The sequence below is a fragment of the Puma concolor genome, chromosome C2 (assembly GCF_028749965.1).
Source record: "Puma concolor isolate L17-30 chromosome C2, mPumCon1.1.hap2, whole genome shotgun sequence".
Classification (NCBI taxonomy): domain Eukaryota; kingdom Metazoa; phylum Chordata; class Mammalia; order Carnivora; family Felidae; genus Puma; species Puma concolor.
Genome location: NC_141675.1, coordinates 77,542,871 through 77,570,099, shown reverse-complemented (window position 1 = coordinate 77,570,099; position 27,229 = coordinate 77,542,871). Strand labels below are relative to the sequence as shown.

At 42.9% G+C, this 27,229-nt stretch overlaps 1 protein-coding gene across 12 annotated transcripts in view; it reads right to left on the bottom strand.

Annotated features, from left to right (window-relative positions):
• Positions 1 to 27,229, bottom strand: part of MAP3K13 (mitogen-activated protein kinase kinase kinase 13) — a 170,682-nt gene continuing 143,453 nt past the window's right edge. For all 12 annotated transcript variants that reach the window (XM_086674910.1, XM_086674913.1, XM_086674908.1 and 9 more), the window contains 8 exons: positions 20,376 to 20,485; positions 19,292 to 19,408; positions 18,474 to 18,611; positions 12,237 to 13,023; positions 7,857 to 7,927; positions 5,096 to 5,393; positions 651 to 3,969; positions 1 to 408 (listed from right to left, as the gene is read on the bottom strand). In XM_086674910.1, the coding sequence (XP_086531036.1) occupies positions 3,868 to 3,969; positions 5,096 to 5,393; positions 7,857 to 7,927; positions 12,237 to 13,023; positions 18,474 to 18,611; positions 19,292 to 19,408; positions 20,376 to 20,485 (1,623 nt within the window). In that variant the 3' untranslated portion in view covers positions 1 to 408; positions 651 to 3,867. The remainder of the gene's footprint in view (positions 409 to 650; positions 3,970 to 5,095; positions 5,394 to 7,856; positions 7,928 to 12,236; positions 13,024 to 18,473; positions 18,612 to 19,291; positions 19,409 to 20,375; positions 20,486 to 27,229) is intronic.

Genomic DNA, 27,229 nt, shown 5'->3' with positions numbered 1-27,229 from the left:
TCCCTCTGCAAAGCAATTTTAATAGGAATTGTTACCAGAGGACATGCTCTAGAAATAGATGAAAATCAGAACCAATGTTCATCTGCAACACAGATTAAAACTCGTTATCTTGTAGTCAGTCAAAAACAGATGCTAAATGAATGTGGACACTGATCCCAAGGGGGTTAAGCTTTCCATCAACAATGAAGCTTGAAATCACAGTCTTGTGAGGTTCCTTAAAGCATTGTGGCACAGTCCTCAGGACTGAAGGATCAGCTCTTCAATTTCCTGAGCTCTTAGATTCAGCACTCCTCAGAGGATGTGGAGCTGTTCTCCAAGAAACACACACGGATTCAAAATTGTCCTGGTTAGCTCAAGGCAGGCAGTGAAGGGCAAGGCTGGGATAGAGAAGGCATTTCTCTTTTTAACCTAGACTATTTAAAAAAAAAATTTTTTTTTTTCAACGTTTATTTATTTTTGGGACAGAGAGAGACAGAGCATGAACGGGGGAGGGGCAGAGAGAGAGGGAGACACAGACTCGGAAACAGGCTCCAGGCTCTGAGCCATCAGCCCAGAGCCTGACGCGGGGCTCGAACTCACGGACCGCGAGATCGTGACCTGGCTGAAGTCGGACGCTTAACCGACTGCGCCCCCCAGGCGCCCCCATTAACCTAGACTATTTTTAACCTAGACTTTTCTGAAGCCTCTCGTCACTTCTACTAAAAAATAAATAAATAAATAAAAGGGTTCAATGTGGAGCTTTATTCAACTCTCAACAATACAGTGAATGACTCATGATTCAACACTGTCTACTACCCTAACATGCTTATAACAGTTAACCCAGATAGGTATATGGCATTATCATATTTGGGAATTCAAAAAACATCAAAGTTATGAGGTATCAGGTGTGGGTTTTCGAGGAAGACCATCACTGAAAGATGTAAGACAGAAGCCGACCCTCCTGTTTCCTTTTGCCACTATAGGTGGGCAAGAACTGGACGAGCTAAAGTGTGTTTTATGGTGGAGAGAAAGGGGACATTGACTTGTTCCCAGAAAAAATGAACCAGAGAGATTCATAGTTTAGTGTGGTCTGAAGTCTCAAGAGATGAACTCTCAGTTCCCAGAAGAAATGAACCAGAGAGATTCACAGTTGAGTGTGGTCTGAAGTCCAAGGATGGAAAATATGGCCTTTTAAGGTACTTTTCCGGCCCAATCACCCTCTGAGTAGGCCTCCTTCTAGAATGCCTCTAGTCTTATTACGGGATGACATCATAGCTAGGCATTTTATGTCAATGTCATGATATACATATTCTTTTTGTTTGCTTGTTTCTTTTTATGTTTCCCTGCTACTCCCAGCCAGGAGAAATAAAAAGTTGGTACTATGGGACCTGGAAAGAAGGAGATGACAAACTGTGCTGCCCACTCTTGAATCTGCCTAACCCATGGGCCCCGGGCAGCAACTCCCTAGGTCGGCTCCTCCCAGGGGACTAAATAATTCTCTTTTTGCCTCTAATGTAGTCCCATGATTTTATTTCTTAAGAAACTTGAGAAAGTTTACAGCTTCTGAAGTATTTGTCCATTCACTCAGTCATCTGCCCACCCGGGAGCTTTCAGGATCAAGTCAAAGCCACAGTGCATCCACTGGCCTCCAGGGCAGAACCCGCATCCTCAGATGATTGTTGTTGCACACAGAAAATGAGGGAATACAACTAAGATGAATACCAGGGAGCTCCCAAATGGCAGTTCCATTTTCATTCCTTCATAAAAATCATAAAAACCCATAATTATTCATGGTTAGCAATAAACACAATCATTGTGCTACACTGTAAAGCCACACCTTCTGATCGACAGAAAATGAGAATGATAATTATTATAAAACAAAATAACAATGATAATAATGCCATAACTTAAGATCTTTCATGTAGTCCAGCTACAGAATTTATACAAAATGGAATAATTTAATGCAAACAATACTGCTCTCTGTATAAGTTAAACATTTTCCTTCATCTTACCTAAGAGCTATAAATTATAGACACTAAATTTTAAATCAACGACTCAACATAAAGTGTAAACACATGGAGGGATCAGACAAGCAAAGGAAGTGCTCTAAATTCCCTCCACCTTTCCTTTTTGGCTGATGCAATCGGCGACCCCCAGCGGAGGGCAACGTTTTCATCTTTGTTGGAAATAGTTTAATACCTGTAATGTGTAAGTCTTTCCTAATGTCCAACGTGATGCAGTGTCGAAGAGTCAAGCCATGTTCTTCAGGTCTTGAGCCTAGAGAGGTTGTTTGACAGTAACCTATCTTGGAGACAGAGATGGAAACTAGGCCAACACCCGTTTTTATATAAAATTCTAGATAAAAATTTCCTTGAAGCTGAGGCATGATGAAATTCCTTGGGATGCTTTTCAAAGACCGTGACCCCAGAGACAAGCCAGGACCTCAGGTCTTGGACAATGTAAAATCTCTCTAATTGCTGCTCAGCATCAGTTGTTCTTTCTATAAATTTCCAGATTCAATTATTTCCAACTGCATTGATCCAAAGTGCAGTAAAATACACTTTACCAGTTGCGTTTAACAAAAATGCTATTGTAATGTGGGAGGGGTTGACTTTTACAAGTTGCTTATGCTGCCTTTATCCTGATAGTGGTAGCCAGGCACTAAAGCTTCCCAGATAGAATGAGTTAATGAATAAAAACAAGGGGGTGGTTCGGGATTGGACTTTGGACAGACTCACACACACGCTAGCTGCCTTCAAAGTCTGTTCTGTTTGAATCAATATGACTCTAGTAGACAAGTAACCTGGTTCCACAGAGGGGTGATCTGATCTTCTTCACGTAGCTGAACTGAGACATTGTGAGAATGCACTTTCACAAATTCCACATTTGCTTTTCTAATACTGTTGTAAATTTCCTTTTTCTCTTTTTGGCACCCCCTGCCTTTTTCCCTAAAGGAAGTGGTCAACAGGTGGAAAGGAAATAGGCTATAAGAAAATGGCACTTGAGTCTGAAAAATCAACACATTGGTCAAGGTAACACATTTGTCAAGGTAATGACAATGACAGCATTAAAAAGGGAAGCATTTGTCAAAGACAAGGCTTGATGCTATCTGTAAGTCTCACTACCAAATGCTGCTTCAAGTTCTTGAAATGAAATCAGCTTCCAGATGTGTAGTTGTCTTTTTTCCTCCTAGAGGAAGCACATGCCCTCAAGGACCTTGGGTGCAAGTATCTGGTCATCAGTCTCTTCTAGATCATTTCCATCACCCATGTGGGCAAGCTGGTTGAACTTAATGTGGTCTGTTCACAAGTTACCTGGAATTGCTTTTCTTTGTTTTCTAAAATAATCAGTATGTCTTGCTCTGGCTCTTCTTCGTCTCTTATGGCCAAAAGAACTGGTCCCCTGTTCAAGTAGCAATAATATCTCCTGGCCCCACAAATTACCAACGATGTTGCTCCTAAATTCCACTTCTTTCTTTCTTTTCTTTCTTCCTTTATCTCTCTCTCTCTCTTTCTCTCTCTCTCTTTTTGCAAGAAATTATTGTGTCTCTCTCTATATTATATATAGTTCACTCTTTACAGTACAAAGTGTTAAAATGTCAAACAAAAATAAATATCAATGTTACAGTAGCTAGAATATTCAATAAAATAGATCCCTGCCATTCTTGATTGAAATGTTCAGTGAGACTTAATTTCATTTGGATATTTTTTTCCAAGAGATTTGCGAAGTCTCATGTTCCTGTTATTGCAGCTCATTTCTAGGGGTAAGAAAGAGGGGGCAGCTCTCTTCCCAGACGAAAAAGCAGGGAGAGAGTGGGAAGAGTCTGGGGGTGGGAAGGATCTGAAATGCCAGTATAGTCATGATATCTTCAGGATGGGTTTTCTTTCATTACCAAGTAGCAGAGTTGTAGTGTTTATTGGTCCTGACTGTGGCATCAGAACACTCTCCATCTGAAGAGTCACAGTCCGATTCTTCAAACTGCATAGGATTCTGCAAAGTCGAGACAAAAGAAAACCTTAATTTGTTTGGGAAATCACTTAGTAAACATGTATGGAACGCTTCCCAGAGGACAGGCACTGTGCTGGGTTGCTGGCTATGATACATGAGATGAGGTCCTGTCCTTGCAGGGCTTCTGGAGAGAGAAGACATATAAACATGACATGGCCTTATATGTGGAATTTAAGAAACAAAACAGATGAACAAGGGGAAGGGAAGGAAAAATAAAATAAGATAAAAATGGAGAGGGAGGCAAACCATAAGAGGCTCTTAACGACAGGGAGCAAACTGAGGGTTGCTGGAGGGAGGTGGGTGGGGGATGGGCCAAATGGGTGATGGGCTCTAAGGAGGGCACTTGTTGGGATGAGCACTGGGTGTTGTATGTAAGAGATGAACCACTAAATTCTACTCCTGAAACCAATACTACACTACTATACTATATGTTAACTAACTGGAATTTAAGGAAAATCTTGGAAGAAAAAAAATGATGTCGATGATGATAGCAATTATAGCAATACCACCTCAGCCCCATTTACATAGTGTTCACTATGTGCCAGGCACTGCTGTAAGTGGTTTTCATCTAGAAATTCATTTAATCCTCACAAGCACCCTAGGAGATAAGTGCTGTTAATCACTCCCACTTTACGGATAAGGAAACTGACCTACAGGGAGGTTAGTAGCTTGCCCAATGCTGCGGTCAGTCAGTAGAGAACTCAGGCTGGGATTGGCATCTAGGCAGTCAGATTCCAGGTGTAAACTTACAACCACTATGCTATCCTGCCTTCAAAGGCAGCACTGGACAGGCATTGAAGTGTTCCCTGTGCTATGAGAGCATCATCCAGGGGACATGGAGAGGGGAGGCTCGTACCCTTAACCACAAGGGAGATGGGGTCAGGAGAAGGAGATGTTTGAGTTAAATCTTAGAAGAAAGGATGCCCGAGCAGTTCGATGTTTGTGCCTCATTTAGGAGAACTGCCTTTATTTCAGGGAGCTCTGTGGATCTCTGCACTTCTACTTACTTCCAGGAGGCAGTTGTTTTATCTTATACCCTAAGTGACTTGAGCATGCTCTAAACCCAAAGAGCTATAGTGATCAGAGGAGAAGGGAGGAGAAGCCCCACCTCGTAGCCACGTTCCTCCGCACACAGCTTGCCCAGAGACATCTGCGTCTTCACGCGGCGCACGGCGCACTCCTTGTCAGAGAGCCCATCTGAATGCGAGGATATCTCAATGGGGATCTCTGGCGTCTGGGACAGCAGGTCATCTAGCTTCTCGGCCAGGCGGTCTTCCAGTTTATCCGCTAACTCATCAGGACTGTTGGAGTGGTCGCTGGTATTTCCCTCCTCTCCATCAGACACAGAGAAATTCTCAGAGCTAAAGGTTGAATACGACTGGCAGCTGCTGATACAGCGATGGGGCCTAGAACCACAAAAAACCAGAGGAACTTAATCACGGGAACAACTACTGTTCTTAGACCATAGCCTTGGTGAGAGGTTTTCTAGGTTTCTCCCTGCCCCCGAGGGAGACTCGAAACTCCAGGTGGATAGACACTATTAAATTTTATAAGACCAGTGCTCTAACCCCTGAGCTATGGAGCCAACACTATTACATTTTAAAGCAAACGAGAAGGAAATTTGCATTTCCTGTTCATTTGGTTTGTATGTTTATGTGGCTAAACAGTACACTCCACTGTTGATGGCTACTACTGGTCTTTGAGAAACTCAGCAGCTCACAGATCACAGATCACTCAGCAGATCACAGTTGTGTACACGCATGCATGGTATGGAAAAGTTCAAACTGAAATTCAGCTGCTTATACACAGACCTCCCAGATTCTTACAGGTAAACGAGTCTTGAGAGATTCTTTGGTCTAACTCATTTCTCAGGCCATAACACTGGAGCCAGACAAGGAAAGTGACTTGTTCCAGGCCACACCATCAGAGAAGGCAGAGCTGCAGCTTGGGCCGGGTCTACGCATACCCTGCTCAGTGTCATTCTCTACCAGCTGCATTTTCCACTGGGCATGGCGGCTGTGGAAGGCCACGTGTGTCCACCCTGTCAGCCAACCCCCAGTGCAGATGAGCTTGGAAGGAACGTTCCCTCTGCAGCTATGGCCACTGCTGAGTCAGCTAATGACTGATTCCTGTTAACATGTGGGTTTAGCACAGATGAGGCAAAATCTGCAGGGGGTGGGGAGCAGAGGGAGAATTTGCAAAAGTTCTTCAGTTTTTCCCCATCGTTTATAAGTAGCCTAGCAAATAAGAGTGCTGTTAGTTCACTTTGGTTTCAAAAGAAAACAAATAATAAAAAGAAGACTGACTTTTTCCTCTGTCATTGTCAGATCTTTCTGTATCTCTTAGTACAAAGTGATTTTGATGGCATACGATCTGAGCCTCGCCAATGACAAGGTCAGGTGATAGGCTGCAAGGCTGGGGGGACCAAGGACACCTGAAAAGAGCCTGTGGGAGAAGGAAATTAAAGTAGGACTTACACAACATCTCAAGGCTAGGAATCCAGAAAAGAGATAGGGAGCAAAATGTTATAAAAAGGAAAACCATGCAGTAAAAACATACATATAATTTGCATCATGGCCAACAAGAAAGGCGGGAAGCCATTAGGTGGGCTGAGTGTATGGTGTGTCATGGGAACAAAGCTGGGAGTCACGTAATTGTGATGTCGGTAGAGTGAGTTCAGAGAACGAAAAGACATTTTACTCAGATTCAATCTCACTGCATAGGAGAAACCAAGGAGGCAATAAGGCAGCAATAGCAATGTGGCAGGAATAGCTCAGGGGATGAGAACAGATTTCAATTCTTTGCACAGCGTTGGGACCCAGAATACAATTTACCAAAGGAATCCCTTGGTTTGCAGAGAATTCCTGTTTCTGGGCAGGTACACAAACCTTTCTGGCAGATTCTTAGAGCCATATTCTTCAAGAACAGAATGCCTAATTGCAGAAAAGGCTTTATGGGAGGAAAACTACCTTCCCCACTCCTACATAAGGGCAGCTCTTTTCTAGAAGTAGGGGGATGTAGTACTTCTTTAATTTACAATGACTATTTCTGGCTAAGCACGAAGCTATTTTTAAGGCTGGGTTGAAGGAGGACTCAACCTAATTAATTATACTTAACTTCAGGCATAAAATCCAAGGCATGGAGAGTGCTATGGGCTGAACTGTGTTCCCTCCCACCTCCACCCCAATTTGTATATTGAAGCCCTACCCCGGTGTGACTGAATCTGGAGATAGGCTCCTAGGAGATAATTAAGGTTAAATGAGATCATAAGCGCAGGTCCAAAATCCCATGGGACTGTGATCTTATAAGAGGAAGATATTTTCCCTTCCCTTCATTCCCTTCTCCACCTTCTCTGTCCCATACTCCCCCACCTCAACCCTGTAAGGACACAGCAAGAAGGCTGCTGTCTGCAAGCTAGGAAGAGAGTCCTCACCAGGAACCTTGATCTGGGACTTCCCAGCCTCCAGAACCGTGAAAGATAAATTCCCATTGTTTAAGCCACCCAGCCTGTGGTATTTTGTTATAGCAGCCCAAGAGACTAATAAAAGGAGGTACACCAGAAACCAATGATATTATCCACAAAACAGCATGGCCATCTCTCATAAAATTCCCACTACATTCTCAAATGCACATTGAATCCATATTTATAGTCCTCATCTTGAAGCTCCTAAGAAATGAATTCTGATGAACTAGAATCTGCTGTGCATAGCCAGCTGCCAAAATGTGGCAATGGGAAAGGAAGAATTGTGAGTTCAAATCTCCCTACAAGGTGGTTGTTCAAAGGTGATCTGTGACTGAACAGGAGGTATGGCAAACTCAGGGTTTTCCCCATTACAATGAAAGCAGTCACAGGTGTTTATTGGTTTTACCTCTGTCTTCGTGGAAATTCAACTTCACTATCTACTTCCCCTTCTTCTTCTTCTGAGGAGTCATCTCCACTCTGAGGAGAACAAGGGGAGAGTTTTACCTCAATCTGTCTCTGTCTCTCTCTCTCTCTCTCATACACACATACACACACACACTCCATATAAAAGATTTAATTATAATAAAAAGGCATTGAATAGTAGTTTGCTGAATGTCATCTTTAAACATATATGTTTTCCTTTATTCATTCAGCAACTTTTCCTCAGTGTCCATGATGACTGGGTCTGTGCTCTTTGCTGGAAGACACACAGACCTGAGTAAATGTGAGCCTTGCCCTCAGGTAGGTGAGGACTCCATGAGACTGTCCAAGGTGAGCGATGAGGAGGGGAAACTAGAGACAAGGTCTGGATTTGGGGGCAGCCTTGTAATTATTGTTATTCATGGTTCCAGGCCCTGACACAGGGACTCCACCAAGAAGTGATCTTTCAATTCTTCAAAACCTAACAACTACTTTCCCCCTTTTATGTCACCAGTCACCTTTTCACTAATATTATAGTTACTATGCTTATATCATTTGCACTACTAAGGCATACATTATTTGAGGGTCGGGCCATATCTTGTATTGTATTTCTTATTCCACCATGAATACAACACTGCATACACTGCACTAAACAGGTGCTTAGTGCATTATTGAGCCCGCATGTTGGCCAGGATAAGGGAGCTCTGCTTGGGACATCTGAGGCCTCATGATTGCTAGGGCTCTGTGGTTCATCTGGAAGTCTGGGTAAGTGTCCTGAGAAGATGATCTTCCTTCACAGGAAGAGTCCATTTCTCTTTGAGGACATAAGAACAGTCACACTTAAAATCAGCTGTCCTTACCCACAGAATCATGATGCACTGGATTACTATCACCCCTTGCAAGGTGGGTAACTGGGCCCAAGTAATCGTACCAAAGTTTGAAGATAATTTACTTTTAAAGTCAGGTTTTTAAAAAATTTTTTAAAAAATGTTTTTATTTATTTTGGAGACAGAGAGTGACAGAGCATAAGTGGGGAAGGGGCATAGAGAGAGGGAGACACAGAATCTGAAGCAGGCTCCAGGCTCTGAGCTGTCAGCACAGAGCCTGATGTGGGGCTCGAACTCACAGACTGTGAGATCATGACCTGAGCTGAAGTCGGACGCTTAACCAACGGAGCCACCCAGGTGCCCCTTAAAGTCAGTTTTAATATACTATCACTCTTACCAATTTGTATTCTGATATGCCTTTTTGAGTAGTAAAGACAGGCATGGGGTTATACTGACTGCCGAGATGAGCATTTACCCTAAGCATACCTCGGAAGTGTATCCCGGTCGAGAGAAGTTGAACTGTCCTGTGGGAGTGCTGTTCCAGGGAGGCCAAATGTATGGGGTGTGTGTTTCCTGGCCCGTGGGCCCAAAGAATGCTCAAAATGGCATCAGAATGGCTCAAAGGTACATGTTACTTGGGAGGGGACTGGGGTGACTGCTAAAGGGTGCTGGGTTTGTTTATGGGATGATGAAAATATTCTAAAATTGGTTGTGGTGGTGACTGCATAGCTATGAATAAAAGCACTGAGTTGTACACTTAATAGGAGGGCTTTACGGTATGTAAATTATATCTCAATAAAGTTGTTACTGAAAAAAATACATGTTACTGGCCATATAGGGAGTAAGAGCACCCAAAACACAACTTAATCTCTGGGAATGCTTAGTCACTCGGGAGAAGCACTCGGGAGAAGAAATACAGTTCTGAGATAGTAGCCCTCAGCTTCAACTTCTTTTTTTTTAAATTGAAGTGTAATTAATTTTTATATAAGTTCCAGGTGTGTAACATAGTGATTCAACAAGTGCATATATTATGCTATGCTTGCCAAAACAAGTATAGTTAGCATAGGTCACCTTACAAAGTTATTACAGTATTATTGACTATATTTCCTATGCTTTACTCTTCATCCCTTGTGACCTATTTATTTTATAACTGGAAGTCCGAACCTCTTAACCCCCTTTACCTATTTCACCCATTCCCCCACCCCCACCCCTTTGGCAACCACTAGTTTGTTCTCCACATTTATGAATCTATTTCTTCTTTGCTCATTTGTTTTTTAGATTCCACACATAAGTGAATGATATGGTATCTGTCTCTTTATGTCTGACTTATTTCACTTAGCATAATACCCTTTAGGTCCATCCATGTTGTCACAATTGGCAAGATTTCATTCTTTTTTTATGTCTGAGTATATCCCATTGTATGTATGTATGAATATATGTATGTATGTAAGTGTGTGTGTGTGTGTGTGTGTATAAGTGCACACACACACACACACACACACACACACACACACACACACACCATATCTTCTTTATCCATTCACCCATTGATGGACACTCAGGTTATTTCCGTATCTTGGCCATTGTAAACAATACTGCAATAAACACAAGGGTGCACATATTTTTTCTAATTAGTGCTTTCGTTTTCTTTGGGTAAATACCCAGAAGTGAAGTTACTAGGTCATAGGGTGGTTCTATTTTTAATATTTTGAGGAACCTCCATACTGTTTATCATAGTGGCTGCACGAGTTGACATTCCCACCAACACTACACATGAGTTCCCTTTTTTCCACATCCTCTCCAACTTGTTATTTCTTATCTTCTTGATGCTAGTCATTCTTTTTTTATTTAATGTTTACTTATTTTTGAGAGAGAGACACACACACACAGAGTGGGCGTGGGGGAGGGGCAGAAAAAAAGGGAATGACAGAATCTGAAGCAGTCTCCAGGCTTCATGTTGTCAGCATAGAGCCTGACATGGGGCTCGAACCCACAAACTGTGAGATCATGACCTGAGCTGAAATCAGGTGCTTAACCAACTGAGCCACCCAGGCATCCCTGATTCTAGTCATTCTGAATTATATGTCAACTTCTTTTAAATGTCTAGTTGACCAAAACAAGCTCATTTACATTTTAGACCCTTTCATTCCTTCACCTGAGCTCCTGCTGAGTGTTGCTGAAGTGAAGCATTACTGAAGGACTGAGTGGGTATCTGCCCTGTGCTAAATACTTTTCATACATAATCTTATTTTTAACTCATTAGCAAAATGAGCTAACATTTTTGGAAGATTGTTATGTTCCAGGCCCTGTTCAAAATGCTTTATATGTATTAACCCATTTAATCCACATCAGCCAGTGAGGCAGGGGCCAGTATTTGCCCCATTTATAGACAAGGGCAGCATAGAGGTTCTAAATGTAAGAGCCTTGCTTTGAACTCATATCTGTCTGGCTCCCAGGCTCATGCTGTTAACCACTATGGTAGACTGCCTCCAAGCTAATGAACCCTAGGCATCTAGTGGGTGAGGAGGAGAAGAACAGGTTTGAATGACAAAGAACTCGCTGGGTCATGATGGTTATTAATAAAGGCAGGGCTTTCCAAAATATACTATTTTTCTTAATATTTTATTTTTTCTTAAGTAGGCTCCACAACTAACGTGGGACTTGAACTCATGACCCTAAGTTCAAGAGTCACATACATGCTCTACCAACTGAGCCAGGCAAACACTCCTCCAAAATATATTATGAAGAAGGCTAGTTCCATGGGATATTAATAGATGTTATTTTTAAAGCCATTATGGCCAACTAGGTGAGGAAAATGCCGGATTAAACAAGGTACAGTATGATTTTTTTTTTTTCCAGAGAGAGGGTACAAGTGAATGAGGGGCAGAGAGAGAGGGAGAGAGAGAGAATTCCATAAGGGGCAGAGAGGGAGGAAGAAGAGGGTGAGAGAGAGAAGCAGGGTTCAGCTGATGCAGGGTTCCAGCTCACCCGAAGTGGGACACATGCTCACCCAAAGCGGGGCTGGAGCTCACCGGATGTGGTGTTCAAACAGCTGAACTGTGAGATCATGACCTGAGCTGAAGCCCAATGCTTAACCGACTGAGCCAACCAGACGCCCCTGTATGATTTTTTTAAAGCCTAGGATTTGTTGATGTGCACAAGGAATCTCCAAGGGAGGACAGAGAATACTGTTTTTCAAACTTGTTTTATAATGGGACCCTTCCTTCTTACAACATCCATCATGACTAGGCTAGGGTAGTTCTAGTTTTGATTACAGATCCCTGGTTATCTACTTAAAACTTATATATATTTGAACCAGTCCTCTGGGGTCAGTAGTTCCCAAAGTGTATTCTCTCTATCACTTAAGCAGTGTGGCAAGAGAGCATCTAAGCTAAAAAACCCTTCTGTTTATGCTTCTGCCATCACATCCTTTTACAAAACGGACACGTGTTACACATGTTTTCCAATATGCACCACACGACAGGCTCTAACATTCCATTAAGGCAGTGGCACATACTGCTGTTGTCATTACGGCTTACCTTTTGCAGGGGCCTTGTATTTCGAGGTAGCACTGGGGGGGTGACGTGATGAGGGATGCCAAGGGATGATGCAGACCTACAGCCTTTGAATTCACGTTCTTCCATTTTCTCAGAACCCTGGGCATTTTCCGAGAGGGGATTGTGTGCTGGTGACTTGAAAAGGTCGGGTCTCCTCCCCACTGGCTCAGCAGAGGGTATGTCTAAGGAACCACACCGTTCTGGCCTGCACTGGAGGCAGGGGTCATAAGGGTCAGCCTGACAACAGCCCCAGGGGACAGCTGGGCCCTCGTCAGGCTCAGAACTTCTCCAGCAATCTGCCGCCATGGCTGTGGAGATGAGGTCAGGGCTGGAGCCAGGCATCTGTCTTTGAGCATGGTTGCTGAGTGGGCTCCGCAGGGCTGCTGCTGGGCCAAAATACCTCAGGTTGTTGGCGCAGGTTGCAATGTCCTGTCCGTGCATGTTGAGTCTGGGATGGTGACTCTGAGGCACGGCAGGAGGGCATTGCTGGTATTGCTGCTGCAGAGGATTATGGTGATGGGAAGAAGGGTGCTGGGATTGAGCTTGGTGTACATAAGTGGGATGGGGTGAATTTTCTTGCACCGGCTGGTTTTTCAAGATCGCTGCAAAGTCACTATGGCTGCCTCTGCTATTCCCTCGGCGGTGGCGTGGTTTGCTCCGATATCGGCTCTTGCTGCTTGAGGTGGACATTTTGGGACTTCCAGACAAAGGGGATGCGGCGGGAGCCACCTCCATACTGGGGATACCTTCAGATCTCAACAGATCTGGCCTGGGAGCAAACAAAAGGTTGAGTTTTAAACGTATGAAAATATACATTCAAGTTAGGGGAAATGTAACCCAAACCTTAAGATACACACACACCCTGTGATACAGCAGTCACATAGGCAGGGATTTATCCAGTGGAGACAACAGATGTGCATGAAGATGTGTGTCTGAAGATGTTATGTTATACCATAGTTTAAAACACCAGAAAATTAGAAGCAACTTAGATGTTCACCCATAGAGGATTTCCTTTATTCCTTTTGGATATTATTCTGTGCCTCACTAGCTAAGGTACTCAATCCCTTTAAATTCTAATTCTACCTTATAGGCTTCTTACTCTCTTCCTTATAATCTCATCTATCAGCCTGGTGTCAATATGCCAAAGCACAGGCATGGGTTTGCCCATGATTAGAAATCTGTCTGATGATGGATCTAGATAGATCCCACAAAAGATCACAAATCACAGGGGTCTGATACAAGAGAAGGAAACCTCAGATTAATTAGGCAAGAGGCTAAGTTCAAGGATCTTGGTTTAGACATGGTCTCCTGGGTCTGGGACTATGTCCATCCATCTCTGGTTGGGAGGGGCATTAGCAGGGAGCCCTGCTCACACTCAGTACTCAAAAATGTTTAAGGAAGACTGAGAAAGGGGTGGAGCCAGAGGAAGGGGAAACAGTACGGAGCCTAGGAGGTTGAACAGACCCAGCAAGAGAAGGGCCAGTGAGGAGTGACCTGGCATTGTCCTGGCTCCTTACGGGAGGAGGTCCTCTCACAGTCCTGTTTTCAAGTGCTGTCTGGGCTGGTCATGTAGGGCATGTGCAAGAGGAAGCCAGAGCTTGAAGGTAAACCTCACACACACTGATTCCAGGGTGCATAGGTAAACAATAGCTGGTTTCTGATTGATGAATGGGTATGGGCAGAGACTTGAGGATACCAGGTAGGACCACTACATCCTTCCTTCTTTGGGACCAGATAGACACAAATCAGCAAATTACAGAGCAGGAAGACCCAAACTTTTTTTAAACAACAGAACCTTTTTCTCAAATGAATTATGAGAAATTCAGTATATAAAATAGATATAGTAAGAGAACAGACTAGTGGTTTCCAGATATGGGGAGTAGGAGAAGATGGGTGAAATGGGTGAAGAGCGTCCAAAAGGTACAAACTTCTGGTTATAAAATATATAAGTCCTGTGGATGTAATGTACAGCATGGAGACTATAGTTAATGATACAGTTGATCTTTGAATAACATGCACGGTCAAAAATCCAAGCATAACTTTTGACTCCAGAAAACTTAATAATAGCCTGCTGTTGACCAGATGTCTTACTGATAAGATAAATAGTGGATTCATACATATGTTGTATATTATATGTATTATATACTGTATTTTTAAAGTGAGCTAGGGAAAAGAAAATGTTAAGAAAATCATAAGAGAAAATACATATACTGGACTGTGCTGCAAAACATTCACATATAAGTGCATTTGTTGGAAACCATGTTGTTCAATGGTCAACTGTTTCAAATATTGCATATTTGAAAGTCTCTAAGAGATCTTGAAAGTTATTATCACAAGAAAAAAAATGTATTTATTTAAAAAAATTTTTTTTAATGTTTATTTTTGAGAGAGAGAGACACACACACACAGTGCAAGTGGAGGAGGGGCAGAGAGAAAGGAAGACACAGAATCCGAAGCAGGCTTCAGGCTCTGAGCTGTCAGCACAGAGCCCTACGCGGGACTCGAACCCGCAAACCGTGAGATCACGACCCGAGCTGAAGTCAGACACTTAACCGATTGAGCCACCCACATGCCCCCAAAATGTAATTATTTATGCTGAATTATTTATGCAGATGAATGGATCACATAACTAGAGTTCTGTGATAATTATTTCAAAATATATACATGTTTATTGAATTGTTACATTGTACACTTGAAACTAATATGATGTTTTATGTCAAGTATATCTCCCCCACCCCCCCACCCCGCCAGATATAGTGGAACAGTTGAAGAGGGGTGGCAGAGCAGAACCCCCTCCCGGCAGGGCTCCCCCACCTCATCTTCTCTACTTCTGCAGTAATCCCTGACACCTCTATGCGGGCCCAGGGGTGTCCCAGACGTTGCTTGAAAACCACAGACACAGTCCTGTCTTCACCTTATGTGAGGAGGAATCCAAAGCCCAAGTGTCTCATGGTCTCACAGTGCATTACTGGCAAAATCCAGACAAGAAGTTTCTCCTAATTTCCAGTCTGGCTTATCAGAGATTCAGAGGACAAGCTTAAAGGTAACTACAAATCACTTGGGGCTTATTAAAATGGTTGAATAGGTCAGGTCTGGGGCCTAAGAGTCTGCATTTCTAATAATGTGAGCACACGAGCAGGGGAGGGCTGAAAGAGAGAGGCAAAGAGTGAATCCCAAGTAGGCTATGTGCTGACAGTGTAGAGCATGACACAGGGCTCGATCCATGAACTGTGAGATCATGACCTGAGCTGAGAAATCAGGAGTTGGATGCTCAACCGACTGAGCCACCCAGGCGCCCCAAGAGCTAACACACTCTCAGATGATGCTGAACTGAGGACCGCATTTGAATAGCTAGGGCTCACCGGAAATTAGTAGGTATCAGGTTGTAGGAGATGGGTTTTTCTTCTTTCTCAGGAGGACGGTTCAAGGCTCATCTTAGAACAGAAGTTCCAGGTAACACTGGTATATAATAATGTGGGCAGGGTATTGTGCTGCTATAAGCGACTTCCTGCCTCAGATTCATGGTTCTGTGGTCACCTGGCCAAATTGTGCCAGAGAAAATATGTGAATTGAGGAGGTCCTGGGGCTTTTACTGAGGCAAGAGAGCCATCCAAGGCCCAGTTATGGGTATCTACTTACACAGTGACTGGCCAGGGTGGGACCTAAAAGAGAGCTGAGGTAGAAGTGTCCCGGGGCACTGGGTGGCTCAGTTGGTTAGGCGACCAGCTTCGGCTCAGGTCATGATCTCACAGTTTGTGAGTTTGAGCCCCGTGTCGGGCTCTGTGCTAATAGCTCAGAGCCTGGAGCCTGCTTCAGATTCTGTGTCTCCCTTCTCTCTCTATCCCTCCCCTGCTCACGCTGTGTCTCTCTCTGCCTCTCAATAATAAGTAAACGTTAAAAAAAATTAATAAGTGTCCTAAGTCAGGTGAAGCCTGCTTTTATTGAACCTAGCAGTACAAACATCACAGAATAACAATGATACAGCACTTCACCATTTACAAAGCACTTTATAATGTATAAAACACTTGTTTCCTATGATTCATTTTCCAATATTCATTTTATAGATAATGGCACTGAGGGATCCTAGAGGTTAATTGGCTTGTATCCATCACAAAATAAGTTAAATGCCAGGACTCATAACTCAAACCCCAGTCTTTTGACACTAAGGAATAGCTCTTCCCCATTCCAAGCTTCTCTTTATTATGAGGTGTTTAGACTATTGTACTGGATTATACTTACTTGTGATAGGCTTAGTGGATCCATACTTGAACTCCGATTCTCTCCTTTTTAGTCCCCAACTGAACCCACACTGACACACCATAGATGGTGGATGGTTTTTCCTCTCTGATCTCCTCAGAGGTCACTGGGCTTCTAACTTAATCACTGGACTGTCCAAATAATCTGAAACTGAAATCCTCCAGGGGCAAGTAGAACTCTTTGCAGCTCAAAGACCTGTTCCAGGTTGCCTTCCTGGATGAGTTCAGTTAGCGTGGAGACTAAGCATCTGCTGATGATGGCAAACTCTTCCAAACATATTCCTCATAGCCAAAATTAAAAGTAAACGTGAGCTCATACTATTTTCTCCTCCAAAGCTCTTAGTTTTATCTGTAGCAGAATGGAGGGAGGAGCCAGAAGGTGAACTCTGTCCCTGATTAATACAGCAAAACAAAGAGGTGTTGGGATCTTCAGAGGTTTTGCCAGGTGCCATCTGCAAACAGTTTCTCAGAACTGACTAGAAGGTGGTCAGGGGTGGTAAGTAAAAGCAAAATTGGAATTAATCCATGTAGTTACTCCTTAGTAGTTTAGATTTCTATTAGTCATGCTATGGTAGAATGGCCACCATTCTCAAAGCCTTAAAATACATTTTTGGTTTTAATTTTGTCCTTACTTTGATCCTTACTGCATTGTTCTCAAGTCTCACCATTGGGTCTATACCCCAGGTTTAGGGACATTTCTCTCCTCTACATTACTTGGCTGGAACAGAGTCCACTCTCCATTATTTGGGAGGAATGGGGATCTAGCAGAGCCTGATAATAAAACAACTGACTAGAAGAGCATTCTAAGATTAAACTAATACAAGGAAAATGTGCTGTAATTAGTGGAAAGGGCAATCTTTTAAAAAATTATTCAAAAACTAATTTTTAGCACCTATGGTTTATAATTTTATCTTAAAACTTTTTTTTTTTTAACATTTATTCATTTTTGAGAAACAGAGTGTGAGTGGGGAGGGGCAGAGAGCAAAGGAGACACAGAATCCAAAGCAAGGTCCAGGCTCTGAGCCGTCAGCAGCGACGTGGGGCTCAAACTCACAGACCATGAGATCATGGCCTGAGCCGAAGTCGGACACTTATCTGACGGAGGTACCCAGGAACTCTTCACATTTATCTTTTTAAATTTTTTTTTTCAACGTTTATTTATTTTTGGGACAGAGAGAGACAGAGCATGAACGGGGGAGGGGCAGAGAGAGAGGGAGACACAGAATCGGAAACAGGCTCCAGGCTCTGAGCCATCAGCCCAGAGCCCGACGCGGGGCTCGAACTCACGGACCGCGAGATCGTGACCTGGCTGAAGTCGGACGCTTAACCGACTGCGCCACCCAGGCGCCCCTCACATTTATGTTTTTAAACTTCACAGAAGTCCCATGCAGGAGTAGAAATGACGGGACCCACATGGTTGGGTATAGGTAATTATCAAAGCCCCTCCTTTTGTTTTTGGTGGTAGATTTATAGACACTTACTACATTATTAAAAAGAACTCAATGAATAAATAAAAGTGGGACATACATGGACCAATGTTGCATAAAACAAGAATTATGATGAACCCAATTCTGTGTGTTACAGGTCAAAAAAAGAAAAAGAAATCTCATGTGTGATCGTTATACCATTTTACCTATGGGGTTGACAGAGGTCAAGTGACATGACCCACATCATGCAGTTTATCAGAGGCAGAGCTGGGATTTGAATCTAGGTCTGTCTGGCCCCCAGTGCTTTTTCTTTTCACTATTCCATGCTAAGTCAATAAATATCTCTGTCCTCAGGCAGTAAAAACTAGACTCCTAGAGTTTGTGACACATTCTCTCACTTTCCCATCCTGTTTTATCTAGAGGCAAGTGTGCCAATGATGAGCTACGGAGTGGACACACCAACCATGATGTGATAATGTATTTTTAGGGAGATATTTTCCCATTTCTCTGAATACCAGGTTGGGACAGTGTCTCACCGTTTGGTCTGCATCCCTGATTTATGAGGCGCACCTTTCCTCTTCATGAGTTTCTCCATGGCGTTGGGGTGGATTATTGGACGGACGGGGTGTCGTTTGTAAGTTCCAGGGTACTTCTTTTCTACTGCTTGCTCACGCCTGCAGAATGAAAGGAAAAGCCACATCTCAGTCACTGCAGACAGACGGGCAGAATGTTTTCACAGGCTAATTCCACTCACAGATGCCGGGCACACTTAACAGATACATGCTCTTTGAATTACAAGGTTACTATTCAGGTTAAAAAGGGGAGAAAAGATATGAAATTCAACTAATGTGACTTAACCGTGCTCTTCTACTCTCAGGTGGACTCAGGGGCTGACCTTCCCTCCCCCAACACACCTCACGGGAGACACAATGCGACGGTAGATGACCTACTTATTTTCGGTTGCTGTTTTGGTCAGGACCAGCAGGTTTTCTTGTCCTTGTCAAGAATACCTTAAACCACTTTCATCAGCCACCTTACTTCCCTGGGGGGGCAAAAAGCTCCCACTCATCCACACCAAGCTTTTCTAGAAATGAGGACTCTTTCTTGGGGTCATTCAATAGGGTGAAGTTGCAAATGGCTATCAAGTGCACATTTCTCTACGACCAGCTCCACCCAACTGAAACTTCTTCAGGGGTAGAGACCTGCGCACAGCACATCCCTTAGGGAATGTTGGGTAATTGAATAAAGTATTTGCTATTTTTAGTTTTGAGTAGTATCAGTGTGGAGGAGCAGTACATTTCTGCTGATTGATAGACCCAACTCAGTAAGGACAGACAGACGTCTGGATACATACTTAATGAGCTCCTTCTCCCGCATTTCCAGCTGCAGCATGATGGCACTCAGTTCCATGTATAAATTATTAGCCCGCTCAAGTTTTCTCTCATAGTGTTCACGAATATCCAAAGCATGCCTATCAAAGAAAATACAGCATCAGCAAAGCTGGCTACCTTGGGGGAGAACAAAGAATCACACTAATGAAATAAGAACCAGGATGGTTTATCTCAAAAACATTGGTGTGGGGCGCCTGAGTGACTTAGTTGGTTAGGCATCTGACTTCAGCTCAGGTCATGATCTTGCGGTTCACAGGTTCAAGCCCTGTGTTGGGCTCTGTGCTGACAGCTCAGAGTCTGGAGCCTGCTTCAGATTCTGTGTCTCCCTCTCTCTCTGCCCCTTCCTGGCTCGCACTCTGTCTCTCTCTCAAAAATAAACATAAAAAAAAAAAAGCATTGTTCTGAGTGTCATCTAAATTTAAGGATGCCCTTTTTGATGTAATGATTCTGACAAGTTGGAGTGGGGGATGGGAAACCCAAGCTTTCACTTGGTTTATCCTTAGGGGTCACATCCAGCTATACAGAATAGCCAGGAGGGCCACAGATAAAATCTGAATGTGATTTGTGTATAATTTGTAGCCTTTGTGCAGTGCTGATGGTATCTTAATAAGAATACTATATGTTAATGGGAATATGCAATCAAGGCTGACCCCATGACCTTGTACTTATCTGTGGTACAGATCTTGCCTAATCCAGTGGCTATCTATGACTGTGTCTTGTACCTCTTCATTGATCATAAGCACCTTAAGACCAGGCGCTACGTCTTATAAAGTGCTGCCTTCCAGGTCACCTAGGACAGGCACTGAATGAAGAAAGAGCATTGCTCCAAGAGTGTTTGCTGCAGAGATATAATAAAGGAGGATAACAAGATTGCAGGGAGAAGACAGAACAGCAGTACAAAGGACAGCTAACTTTTAAAGAGAATTAACAGTAAGTAGCACAGGTGAAAGGTGTGTACGAGGCGAAATGGTGAGTCACAAGGAGAGTTCCTGCCAGTATATGAAGATCTAGGGACAAGAAGAGATGGGGAAGGACAGAGCAGCAGACCTGAGCTCTTCTCTGCGCCTCCGAATCAGTTCTTCATCTAATCGGTGTATACAGGTTCCCTCACTTTTGATCTTCTCAAAGTGTTTTTTCACCTCTTCTCTCCATTCAGCCTGGGTAGGACAAATTAGACTTTGTTAATAGTCTAGGAGTGTTAATCCCTGATAGAACCATGGGGTCATGTGCAAGATTTTTTTTTTTCCCTGAATGCTTTTACTGAAGAGACTTAACAAATAAATGTTCAATAACTATTAGTTGATTACAGCAAAATACCTCATGCTCCGCTATCTGCACCCCCTCCCCCACACACCATGACCTTATTTTCTGTATTTAGTCCAACATGTGATGCTGTCTCTTTTTCCAGTTTTCTTGTAATACTGGCCACCAGAAATATCACAGCTGGCATACTAGCCATCACCCCTGGAATAAGAGAGCTCAGTTTTAAGTGAAGATGGTGGCTGAGGTGACGTGGTTAGAAAGAAAGTCTCTGATAACCCTCTGTATAAGTATATGCTAGTGAGAATATGATCATGTTTACAATTGGCTCCAGAAGTCCTCTTAGGTTCTGTTTATGAAAATACCTTGAAAAAATATTGGTAGAAGACCCAAGGGGAATGAACAACAGGAGTTGGGAATAAAGATATAGGAAATTATACAGGAATTTGGGAGTGAGGGAAAGAACAGGAAAGGAGAAAGAGGAGGAGAAAGAGTATGGCTAAACTATTTAATAGTTGGACAAAATTTTTAGAATGGGGATAAATGTCTAATATGTGAGTTCAATTGTTCAAAATGTGAGCACTTTCCAATTTCCTAAACCGTTAGTAAAGTCTCTGACATTCACCTTGACTTTGGATGAGTGTTTTTGTTTTTTTAGACATCAAGGAAAGGTGCTGAACTCCATGTTTGGGTCAATGACAGGACAAAGATAGAGAAACAACCACAAGATGGCAGGGATGGGGCCCCAAAATTTTAGAAAGGCAGAGCCAGAGGGACCAGGAAATTATAAATTTCCCAGGAATTCACAGAAGCGTTAGGACACGGGACTTTCCATAGAGCATGGAATTCCAAGCCCATTTTATCTAAATTTTAGGGAATAGAAAAACCTCTGCTGCAATATAGTCTACAGGCAATTTCTAGAAAAGAGCTAAAGGAGATGTTTCCTCAAATTACATATAAACTACAATCCCCAAGAAGCTAATGAGACTAAGATAATTTCCAGTAAAGGCTAGACGTATAACTAAATGCCTCTAATTACATATTCTTCCTCTGGAGCTATTCTATTACTTTTAGATTCATGTTTAAAATTATTTCTCTAGATCATGGAAGAAGTTATGCTTAAGTAATTGTGAAATTCCAGAAGGTTTCTTCCCAAATTTGCTATTTCTCATTTAGTTTTTAGAGGAAATCATATCATACGTATTTAAAAAGTGATCATGCTGCTAATCTATTTATAATACGCTAGACATTCATGTATCTCTCTATATATGTTGACTGACCATTGGAGAAAGATTTCTGTCAGTCAGCTGACTTTTGGGCACCAAACCTGCCGAACAACGTCATCAGAAAGTCAAGGTCATCAGAAAGTCAGATCCAGAATGCACTGCCCATTGTTTGGTAACAGTCTTTGACAGTATCTAAGCAATAAATGCAGGTTTGGTTGAGCTCCTAAAGTAATGCTGTTCTGTCAATCATCAGATCAAAGTCTGAAGTAAAAAGAATATCTGAGCCTCAAGAAGCCTAAGATCGGGGTGCCTGGGTGGCTCAGTTGGTTAAGCGTCTGACGTCAGGTCAGGTCATGATCTCACGGTTTATGAGTTCGAGCCTCACGTTGGGCTCTGTGCTGACAGCTCTGAGCCTAGAGCCTGCTTTGGATTCTGTGTCTCCCTCTCTCTCTCTGCCCTTCCCCCCACTTGCACTCTGTCTCTCTCTCTCTCTTTCTCAAAAATAAACATTAAAAAAAAAATTAAAAAAAAAAAAAAAGAAGCCTAAGATTGACAATCAAGAGATGTTAGACCAAAAAAGGATAAGGGAGCTGGCCAGGTCTGGGCCTTAAAGCGTCCTCTTTTGTGCAAAAACATATCAGTAGATCCTAGTACAATACCTAAAAAGAAGGGACCAGGAAAAGAAACATCTCCCTCTGGTGGTCAGGAATCAGATGTCACAGAATAGATTTTTTTTTTTTTTTTTTTTTTTCATTTCTTGAGGAAATAAATAAACCCTTTTGAAGATTGGAACCTATTAAAAAGGAGATTTCCAAAAAGAAGTACCCCCTTCCATATGAAGAGGGAACAAGATATATGGGAAAACACCAGTACTGATTAATCATATATTTTCCCCGCAGGTATAGTGTTACTGGTAGATGTTAATTTTGGACTTTCACCACATTTGCTTAGAATCTTTACATTATAGGAGTTCCAATTTGCACTTAATCTGCAGTGCAGACACGTCTGGGTATATCTGAAAAAATGGAAGGTGGGTAGGCCTGAAACCAATTTGTAAAGACTGAGGTGCCTCGGAGAGAACATATGGCATGAGAGAAGGAGGAATCCTACATGAACCTGACCTACAACAAAGCCACGATAAGAGTGGAGAAGCATTTCCCATTGTTTCATTAAAATGCCTGTAAAACACTGGGCCGTAAACAGCACTGCTCTGTTACCTTTAACAAAGTGTAACTCACCAGAGAAAGGAAGAGGTCATTGTGTAAATAGAACAATATGCAGCTTTGGAATCTTGAGAATTCCAAGCTTCAGTTACAGCAGGAAATGGCAGCACTCAGTGGGTGATGGCAGTGCCTTAAAGATACGGCAGCACCCAATGGATGCCAGCTGGGGACTATGGTCTTGTGGCAGAAAACAATGCTAACCCATAAAGTAATATCTAGCAGATACTAGGCAGGAGACTACTGTGTCTGGCCATTCAGTGGAAAGCAGAGCAGATGTTACTATGTATGAAGTTACTGAGATCCCCACTCTTTACTGGGGATTCCCCCAAAATGCACTGGGGGGGGGCAGTGAAGGGAGGGAACACGAGGTGCTTCACAAGGTATTCTTGCATAAGCAGGTAAGGGAAAAATCTAGTTACACCTAAGTTATTACCACTAATGGGATCCTTTAAAAATTTTTTTTAATTCTTTTTAAAAAAATGTTTATTTTTGAGAGAGAGAGAGTACAAGCAGGGCAAGGGCAGAGAGAGAGGTGGGGTACAGAGAATCCAAAGCAGGCTCTGCTGACAGCAGAGAGCCTGACGTGGGGCTTTGGACTTAAGAACCACAAGACCGTGACCTGAGCTGGACACTGGTTAAGTTGGATACTTAACCAACTGAGCCACCCAGGCACCCCAACTGGATCCTTTTAATGTCCCGGATAAGGCCTGGGAAAGGTCACAACACTTAAAAGGTTTTTGTCTTCTCCAGACTTCCAGTTATTCAATCAGTGGATTGAATATGTAAATTCATAGAGACAGAAAGGACAACAGAGATTACCAGGGGCAAGGGGAGGAGGGAATGGGAAGTTATTGCTTAATGGGATGATGAAAACTTTTGGAAATTGTGGTGACAGTTTCACAATGTTGTGAATTTAATGAATGCCACTGAACTGTACACTTCAAAATGGGTAAAGTGGCAATTTTTGTATTATATGTATTTTACCACAAATTTTAAAGAGGAAAAAAAGAAGTTGAGCCAGCTCCAGCCTAGCTGAAGGAAAAGAGAAGCAGGACCGTAGGAGGCTAAGTGGCTGGAAATCATAGATTCTGAATCAGAAAAGACTTAGAGGTCATCAAGGCCAACCCTTTACTGGCACATGAATCCCCTTTACTGCCTTCCCAGGTAAGGAAGTGCCCAGCCTCTGCCCAAGTACCTATTTGCTCATGAGGTAGCTCTTTTTTTTTTTTTTTAAGTTTAAAAAATTTATTTAAGTAATCTCTACATTCCATGAGGGGCTCGAACTCACGATCCCAAGATAAAGTATTGTATGCTGTTCCAGCTGAGCCAGCCAGGCGCCCCATGATGAGATTACTCTTGAGGAGCACAGTCTGTCCCTATAATGAGCTTGGTGTCTGCAACTCCCAGCCCCTGAATTTGAGTGGTCACAGTGGTACTCAAGAGGGAACCAGATGGTACAAAAAGGAGAGGCTGGTGGGAGAACTTAGAAGCAGGGCACGTGGCCTACCTAGCAGCAGGGATCTGGGACCCCCGCTAAAATGTTTTCTAAAGACTGATATCAAATGCAGTTGAATACCAGGAACAATAATTGCCTACTTGGAGGAATGGGTTATTGTCTAGGAACAAGGCAGTGGCTTTGGCAGAATCGAATACTGTACTGAAATTGGTTGCTTCGTTCATCTGTTCTGTGTGTGCTGCATCTCTATACGTGTGTAGGCTGAGCAACAGCTAAAGCAATTTCTCTCAGAAAGGAGTCAGCTGGGCTCTTGCCGGTGCTCTTGCCTGACAGTTTTGGTGGAAAGTGGAGACCTGTGGCTAACCACCGCTGATTGATAACTGATGCTGACAAGGCTTTGTCAGCAGGCAGGAGGAGGGGAAGCCTCAGGTACGAGGCGCACAACCAGCTCTTCCCCTTTGGGGTGGCATAAAACCAAGGCACCGTGAAGAGGAGTTCCCCAGCTGCCATCTTATCTGTCTCAGGAGCTCGACAGCATGTAACAACCCGGAGGAAGCTTCATTTCTGTAGCTTTGTGGGCCATGAATAACATCTTAAATCGGATAGTTCTTTAGTTTCCAATACAGTTGCATTTCTGTCTTCTCATTTGATCCTAGCTAAAACTCCATAAGGAAGAGAAGAGATGATTATCTTCATTGTTTAGATGAGTAAGCTGAGAGCAGCAGGGATCTGGGACCCCCGCTAAAGAGAAATTAGAGAAATTTAGCAACTTGTCTAAGATCATAGGACAAGGGCTTAGACTCAAGTCTGTTGCTTTTCTGAGTACTTCAGTACATAAATTCAGTTCATAAATACTTTATCAGTAGCCAGAGATAGTCTGAATTTCAGACCCAGAGACAAATCAGCTTGTAAGTATCTGAAATAATTCTAGGAACTAGCAAGGATAGCAGATTTGGGGCTTTTTAAGGAGAGGTAAAATTTCATGTTGGGAGAAAAATGTAGAAGAATTGATGAATATTATAAGATTTCCAATGTAATGTTTTCCCTTTCCTTTCTTCCCCCACTTCTTCCCTTCAAGAATATGTTTATTTATTTACTTTGAGAGAGACAGAGAGAGAGAGAGAAAGCATGAGCAGAGAAGGGGCAGAGAAAGAGGGAGACAGAGAATCCCAATCAGGGTCTGCACTGTCAGCACAGAGCCCGATGTGGGGCTCGATCTCATGAACTGTGAGATCATGACCTGAGTTGAAACCAAGAGTTGGACCTTAACCGACTGAGCCACCAAGGTGCTCCCCAAAGAAACTTTTCTGAGTTCAATTTTACTCATAAAAGTGAGTTTGTACAAATAAAGATACCAAATGTGGGTGCTTAGTTGCATGACATTGTACTTTGCATAGGGTGGGTACTCAGAAAATGCGGCACTGGCTTCATAAGTGACGTTCTGGGAGCATTCAGGTAAAATCTGTCTAGAATTTGAAGTTTTCCAAGTATATACAGTTATGCAGTCTCAATGGCTTGTGAGTTAGTACTGTCACCAAAAACTGCTTTTCCAAATTTTGGTATATATACTTTTATGGTAAGGGAAGCAAAGCTGTGATTGAAATCATATCCTAAAGTCTAAAAGACTCCTTAGAAAGTACTTACTATTACTCTCTTTCATTTCACGAAAGGGCCTAAGTCTTTTTATGAATACTAACACAAAAAGAGATTGGGCAGATTTCTTTTCCAGTGGCCCTTATTTATGTGTATTTGAATAGAGAGGTCATAGTTTTTGAAAGTTTTAAGGGAGTTTATTGGAATGCACATCAAAGGACATAGGAAATGATATGATAAAGTCAACCCCCCTACATCCTTGCGTTTTCTCTGAAATCAAACACTTTGCTTACATAATAATTCCTCAGAAACACTAAAGATCTGTGGGGGCAATCCTGACTATTTAAAGACACAGTTGTGAGGAGAGCTACGTTTGTGGACCATAGAGTGTGTGTTGGAACTTGGGGCAACAAGATAAAAGTCTCTGATTTATCAGTCCTTAGGCGGTCTGAGATAAAACAAAAAAACAAACAAACAAAAAAAACAAACAAAAAACCCCCCACCTTGTATTTTTATTAAGGTATCCCCTAATGTCTAATGGGCAGAGTGTCTGCATTTATCAGACACGTGAGAAGCAGGTACTCCAAGCCTTGAGTCGGGCCAGGTCGTAAAGCATACTGGAGGGCTTGTTGAACTCGTAGGGATGATGCCCCTCCCAGTGCAGTACTCTTTTCAACACATACTTTCCTGGTAGGTACCCTCATCACCCACTGGAGATGGGTGGAGATGAGGGGTAGACTGAGATACCAATTGTTAATAAAACGTCTTCTCCGAGAATGACTCTTTTAAGTGATACTGCAAGTGAGCGCAGAGATGAAATCCTTATGACGTTACAGCATTTTTTTTCAACAGTCACAAATTGTTTCCCCTCTGCACCCATGCCCTCACAGAGTGCCGGGGCAGATTCGCTCGCCAAGAGGTGAAGTCTGCTTCTCATCCTGGGGTTGGCCTGTGACTTGCTTTGACCAAAGAGACATTAGCACGCATGGTGCACACCTAGGCTTGAAAATCCCTTGTGCCCTGGGTCTTGCTGTCTTACCGAATTTGTGACCCTGATAACAGCTTGTGAACAAGCCCAAGCTAGGCTTCCGAGGGACAAGAGGCCACGTGGAAGAGAACCGAGGTGCTCTTGGTGACAGCCAG